Genomic DNA, 6,685 nt, shown 5'->3' on the forward strand with positions numbered 1-6,685 from the left:
CCTTGGGGTCCACCTGCAGATCCTTGGGGCCCCTCACCTGCAGGTCCTTGGGGTCCTACTGCAGGTCCTTGGGGCCCCTCACCTGCAGGTCCTTGGGGTCCTGCTGCAGGTCCTCGGGGTCCACCTGCAGGTCCTTGGGGTCCTGCTGCAGGTCCTATGGGCCCCTCATCTGCAGGTCCTCGGGGCCCCTCACCTGCTGGTCCTCGGGGCCCCTCACCTGCAGGTCCTTGGGGTCCTGCTGCAGGTCCTTGGGGCCCCTCACCTGCAGGTCCTTTGGGTCCTACTGCAGGTCCTCGGGGCCACTCATCTGCAGATCCTTGGGGTCCACCTGCAGGTCCTTGGGGTCCTACTGCAGGTCCTCTGGGCCACTCATCTGCAGGTCCTTGGGGTCCACCTGCAGGTCCTTGGGGCCCCTCACCTGCAGGTCCTAGGGTCCTACTGCAGGTCCTCAGGGCCACTCATCTGCAGGTCCTTGGGGTCCTACTGCAGGTCCTCGGGGCCACTCATCTGCAGGTCCTTGGGGCCCCTCACCTGCTGGTCCTAGGGTCCTACTGCAGGTCCTCAGGGCCACTCATCTGCATGTCCTTGGGGAATCTGAGGGGGACGCCGCCATCCGTCCCGGAGACGTGTTGGAGACGTGTTGAAGACGTGTTGGAGACGTGTTGGAGGACGTGTTGGAGGACGTGTTGGAGGACGTGGGACAGGATCTGACAGCCGACACTTCATGTCCATGCTTTTTGAACTGAACACAGATAAAGATTTTGACGACACGTCAGTGCTGCTCATCCTCTTCCCTCCAGAAGCTTCTGAGCCTGACCTCTGACCTCTGACCTGGTTTATGAACCATCAGTCACAGAATGTCTCGGCTCTGACACACAGAATGTCCACTGGAAGGAGAAGGTTCCCTCTCCAGCACTGACACAAAGATTTACACTCATGTCTGGTAACATGTTGTATCTTTGATTCTGTACATTTACTTTAATAATGATCTGTAGTTATAAAGCAGCTGCTACAAAGTGTTTCACAGAAGGACAAAGATCAGAGGGATCAAATTAATACAATAATAATAATCATTAGATACGACATCATTTAAAACGTCAAAAGAAATGAGTGAAAACACAAATAACAACAAATTGACTTCAGGTTTTCAATAAATTAAAGTTAAAGGAGCCAAACATGGTTTCAGTGTTTACAACTCAGTGTTCAATCACATGACCTCCACACTCTGACCTTGACCCTTCACAAACTCAGGATTTCTTATCTCGACAGTTTGTCACATGTTATTTTATTTTCTTTCTACTCCACATGAGAAATGCAGCTTTAAGCAAATACAAACATTTTCAGCTGAAAAATCTAAAGATATGAAAAAGGATTAAATATCTTAATATCGATTTATGCTCATCGTCAGAAACCAATCGAGTCTCGTCTCCGTCCTCTGAGTTAAAGGATATGAACGATAACGATGTTACCACTGTGAACCACGGGGGGGGGGGGGCAGTGTCATATCTCCGAACAGAATGAATGAGCCTTAATAGGTGTCAGTGTTTCAAACAATATCACAGAGTAGCACACAACCTGCAGACAGTAACACACAACCATTAGAGAGAAACACACAGTAACACGCAACCTGCAGGGAGTAACACACAACCATTAGAGAGAAACACACAGTAACACACAACCTGCAGGGAGTAACACACAGTAACACACAACCTGCAGAGAGTAACACACAACCTGCAGAGAGCAACACACAGTAACACACAACCTGCAGAGAGTAACACACAACCTGCAGAGAGCAACACACAACCTGCAGAGAGCAACACACAGTAACACACAACCTGCAGGGAGTAACACACAATAACACACAACCTGCAGAGAGTAACACACAACCTGAAGAGAGTAACACACAACCTGCAGAATGTCATCATTACTGAATCTGGAGCTGAGGATTCACACTCATGTGAAAAAGTTGTCGACCGACTACACAAATACAAAAGAGAGTTGAAAACAAAGCACTTGAGTTTGTTGTTGATCTTCTTCACACGTCGTCTCACTCCTCACTTCCTTTCTGGGAATCAAGCATCATGGGAAGTGGATGGAAAAGTAAACACAGATGAGGGAGGGGTTGGAGCTGTGTGTGTATGTGTGTGTGTGTGTGTGTGTGTGTGGGGGGGGTATGTGTGTGTGTGTGTGTCTGTGTGTCTGTGTTTGCATGAGTGGTCAGATGAGGTTAAAAGTCCAAACCGTCGCATTGAAGGAAACACCAGCTGTTGGAGTGATGTCGACAACATGTCGCCCTCTAGAGTCCGTTTACAACATGACACACTTAAAACATAAAGAGCAATTTTCAGAATAAATATCATACAATAATATTTATTTTAAAGTTTCCCATCAAGAATATTTACACCCTGTGTATCCTGTACTGAGAATTTAAAAAAAACGGGAAAATCTGTAAAAAATATGTTTTAGACGAGGATTTAAAAACTGAAAAAACATTTTCAAACCAACAAAAGAGCTTCAAGCTTGTATAGAGTAAACAAGTAAACAAACCAGTTTATTCTGATCATTCTAAACCATCGAAGTCGTCATTGGACGAGACAAACGTCAGATTCACAAAAGTCACAACGCTTCTTTTTTCGACTCCAACGTTAAACTGGTTCGTCAACTGTAAATAAAGATGGACGACATGGAGGCTCCCATAAGTGAAGCCAAACCGCCACCCCCTGGTGGTCAGCTGCGGTACAGGTCATAAACCCCGCCTCTGCCATGTTAACCAGCTGCTGCTAGCTGCTAGCTGCTAGCTGCTAGCTGCCTCACACAATGATGTATTTCATCCCAACAACACAACTTTATTTCCACTTGTGTTTTTGTGGTTCACTTCCTCTCTGACGCCCTCAAGAGGTAATCTGATTACCAGGAGCACATTCCCCTGCCAGGTGACTTCATCAGAGTCCGGACGCCACACAAACCGCCACACTCTCAGAGATCTGTCCCTCCTCGGTGGTCGGTCTCCTCCATCACCTCCATCACCACCGTCCGGGGGCCGGTCAGGATCAGGTGGCTGACGCTGCGGTAGTCCAGGTCCAGGACGCTGTGCCCGTTGACCGACACCACGAACTGACGGACCTGTCGGTGTGTGTGTGTGTGTGGGGGGGGTGTTAGTGTAAAGAGCATCGAACGTTGGTGAACTGATTTGTTTTTACATCTCAGATTGTGTTGGTTTAAAAAAGAAAGGGAAGTCGGTCACCTTCAAAAGTTTGACTTGCCTAGAACCTCTTAACATGAGACATCAGAGCATGATAACATGTGACATATACACTCTTACAGTAAAGTAAAGTACAGTCATGGAAACTGTACTTTACTTAACTTGACTAGGAATCTACGTTAAGTGACTACATTTCCCATGATGCCTACCTTCATCCCTGCAGCAGCCGCTGGGCCACAGGGCTCCACAGCCTGGATGTGACAGGGTCTGTTTCCTCTCACCACAAACCCCCAACCCACAGCGTCACCCACAATCTGCACAAACACACACAGACACACACACAAACACACACACACACACACACACACACACACACGTTTGTGCTGCTCTCCTCAGATGCATTTAAAGATGATCCCTCATCTCTTCTCAGAATGTTAAATCTTAAAACCTTAAAATGTAAAAAATGTAAAACTGTCAAACTGTTAAAATATTAAAACCTTAACTTGTTTTGAAAGTTAAAAGTTAAAAGTTGCGTGGTTGTTGTGTTGTTGTGTTGAGCCCTGAGCGGCCGGACGTACAGTGAAGGTTCTCCTGACGTACGGGCCTCCCGGCTGCTGCAGCTCCTCCGTGCTCACCGGCCTCTGCAGAACTGAACAGGAAACATCTAAACGTTTAGTTTAGACTTTTACGCAGAAGAAACAAACAAACAAAATATGGAAATGAAAGCTCTGAAACCAAGATGGAGAAAGTTGTAAAATGTGTGATGGCACAAATACATAAAGATTATTTATTTCAACTATAAAGATTCCGATCTGATTGAAAGGAACTCGAGTTTCTTCCACCCCTCATATGGACCCTTGGTTCTGGAGAGCGCCCCCCCTACACAACCCGGTTATACCCAATTGTCGTCCATTTCCTCTGAATTGGTATCAACCCCTGACTGGACAAGTGGCGCCACCTGCTGCTCATCTACGTGAATCAACTCTCAGTGGTGAAACTGGTGTAAATCAGTGGCCGACTGGTTTCACCTGACTTGGGGCTGGAGAGGACTGAAGACGAGGATGAAGAGTTGATGAGGCCGAGCTCTCTCCTGCTGTACCTGCTCCCATCACTGCTGCTCCTCAGCCGGGCTCCTCCCATCTTCACCTTCACCTCCTTGGAAGCAGAGACTGATGGAGAGAGAAAGAGAGAGAGAGAGAGAGAGAGAGAGAGAGAGAGAGAGAGAGAGAGAGAGAGAGAGAGGAGAACATGAGGCGTCCTGACTTCATGCAGAACTCACAACCGACCCAGTTTCTCAGAAGTCCATTGGTGAATTTGAACGGTTAAAGAACCTCCAGAGCCAATAGAATCGAGGGAAATCCTCCCCATCTATTGGTCAACTACTGGGAAGCAGGTTCACCTGAGAGACGAATAGAAGAAATCTGATCTAGAACTAGAATCTAGAAGCAGGAAGAGCTTCTGTTTGTGAAGCTGAGTCATGAACAACCAACAGTAAACTAACTTCCCTGCAGTGTGAGGTCACATGATGCTGTCTTCCTCTGACTTCAGTGTTGTCACGTCTGGATATTCTGTCTTTTAGTTTTATTATATATTTAAGTAAAATAACATTAATGTGCAGTTTTGAATTTTCTCAGTGAATTGATCATGAAACAGGATCTCAGGTTTTATTTTCTTCTTGTTGATGTTTTCACGTGATTTGAAAGAAAATCTGGTTTTAAGAAACGAGCTGAATTGAGATTCACAGTTTTTACAAAGTGAGGAAACAACATCATCTCAGTCACTTCCTCTTTGAATCAGAAACAACACAGACTGAAAAACAGAGCTTGAAATCATTTCTCATTCTGAAGCTTCTAAACAGTGAAGCAGATAGAACACATTTAGTTTAAGACTCTGACCTGTGACCTCTGACCCCTCCACTTCCTGTCTGTTTCCAGGTGGCTGCTGCTCTTACCTGCTGTGCGAGGGCCCATCGCTCCGAGAGGAAACTTCCTGAGGACGAATCCAGAAAGAAGAGAAACGATGTTGAGCTGCTCAGACAGAAGGAAATGGACGATGAGCAGAGGCCTGAGGAGCTTCTTCATCAGCTGCTGAGGAGCATCTGAACGTGTCTGCAGGCGAGCGCAGTCATCCAGTGAGCAGAAGGTGTGTGTGTCTGTGTGTGTGTGTTTGTGTGTTAAATATTAAACCAGTGAGCAAACAAGCCTCAGCAGCACAGAGGTGGAGGAGACGTGTGTTTTCCAAATTCTCTCTGGAAAATAAAAGGAAAAGTTTAAAATACGCTGCAGCTTGAAATGAGCAGATTAAACAATCATCCATGGTCCTGTCATGTAACTGTATCTGTAACTGACTATGTAACTGTAACTGTCCATGTAACTGTCTGTGTAACTGTAGCTGTCAGTGTAACTGTAACTGTCCATGTAACTGTCTGTGTAACTGTAACTGACTATGTAACTGTAACTGTCCATGTAACTGTATTTGTAACTGTCCATGTAACTGTCTGTGTAACTCTAACTGACAATGTAACTGTAACTGTATCAGTATCTGTAACTGACAATGTAACTGTACCTGTCACTGTAACTGTAACTGTACCTCTCAGTGTTGCTCACATTCAGGTGGATAAAGGTGAAAGTTAATGTGTCGTACGTTTATCATGATATCATCTTTATTTCTTCTTCCTTTTGCATGACCTCATTTTTCCTTTGAAGGATTCCATGATGTGCTTCTGCTGTGATCGCACACACACACACACACACACACACACACACACACACACACTGTTGTCTTGTGGCCTTTGACACACTGACCTCAGACTCTTTATTTGTTGACTCGTCTCTAAGAATCATTTCAATTCAATAAAGCTCTGCTGTGGTAAAGTGGACGACTCCACAGGTGACGTGTCGTCAGTCAACACAAAGTTTTACAACCTGACGACAACTTTCGAGTCGGTGTCATTTGATAACACAAAGTTTTTCTATCTAAATGAAATCATACGTTCTTTTATCATTCACGTCCTGTGACACTGATCAGGTTCATCACATGAACATGTTGCTTCAGGTTCAAGGTAAAGAAACATGTTGTCTCTGGATCAAACCAGAACCTCTCAGGAACCTGAACCAGAACCTGAACCAGGAGCTGATCCAGAAGCTGAACCAGGAGCTGAACCAGGACCTGAACCAGGAGCTGAACCAGCAGCTGAACCAGGACCTGAACCAGGACCTGAACATGGAGCTGAACCAGGACCTGAACCAGGAGCTGAACCAGCAGCTGAACCAGGACCTGAACCAGAACCTGAACCAGGAGCTGATCCAGGAGCTGAACCAGGACCTGAACAAGGAGCTGAACCAGGAGCTGAACCACGACCTGAACCAGGAGCTGAACCAGCAGCTGAACCAGGACCTGAACCAGGACCTGAACATGGAGCTGAACCAGGAGCTGAACAAGGAGCTGAACAAGGAGCTGAACCAGGAGCTGAACCAGGACCTG

The 6,685-nt window shown here is 46.3% G+C and overlaps 1 protein-coding gene across 1 annotated transcript; it reads right to left on the minus strand.

The window, feature by feature from the left end:
- Positions 1-944: 944 nt before the first annotated feature.
- On the minus strand, positions 945-5,344 carry LOC133972635 (DEP domain-containing mTOR-interacting protein-like). The gene is made up of 5 exons (XM_062410187.1): positions 5,154-5,344; positions 4,231-4,371; positions 3,781-3,851; positions 3,412-3,516; positions 945-3,123 (listed from the first exon to the last, which is right to left on the minus strand). The coding sequence occupies exons 1-5, from the start codon at positions 5,281-5,283 to the stop codon at positions 2,977-2,979; spliced, it is 594 nt and encodes a 197-aa protein (XP_062266171.1). The 5' UTR covers positions 5,284-5,344; the 3' UTR covers positions 945-2,976.
- Positions 5,345-6,685: the final 1,341 nt, after the last annotated feature.

This window comes from Platichthys flesus, chromosome 17 (genome assembly GCF_949316205.1).
Source record: "Platichthys flesus chromosome 17, fPlaFle2.1, whole genome shotgun sequence".
NCBI classification, from domain to species: domain Eukaryota; kingdom Metazoa; phylum Chordata; class Actinopteri; order Pleuronectiformes; family Pleuronectidae; genus Platichthys; species Platichthys flesus.

What these genes read in the sequence shown, in the direction of transcription:
- LOC133972635 (XM_062410187.1), bottom strand. Translation starts at nt 5,283, where the DNA reads ATGAAGAAGCTCCTCAGGCCTCTGCTCATCGTCCATTTCCTTCTGTCT. An exon ending in CCTCTCCAGCCCCAAGTCAG is followed by an intron (nt 3,852 to 4,230) that starts GTGAAACCAGTC and finishes TTTCCTGTTCAG; the next exon opens with TTCTGCAGAGGCCGGTGAGC. An exon ending in ACGTCAGGAGAACCTTCACT is followed by an intron (nt 3,517 to 3,780) that starts GTACGTCCGGCC and finishes GTGTTTGTGCAG; the next exon opens with ATTGTGGGTGACGCTGTGGG.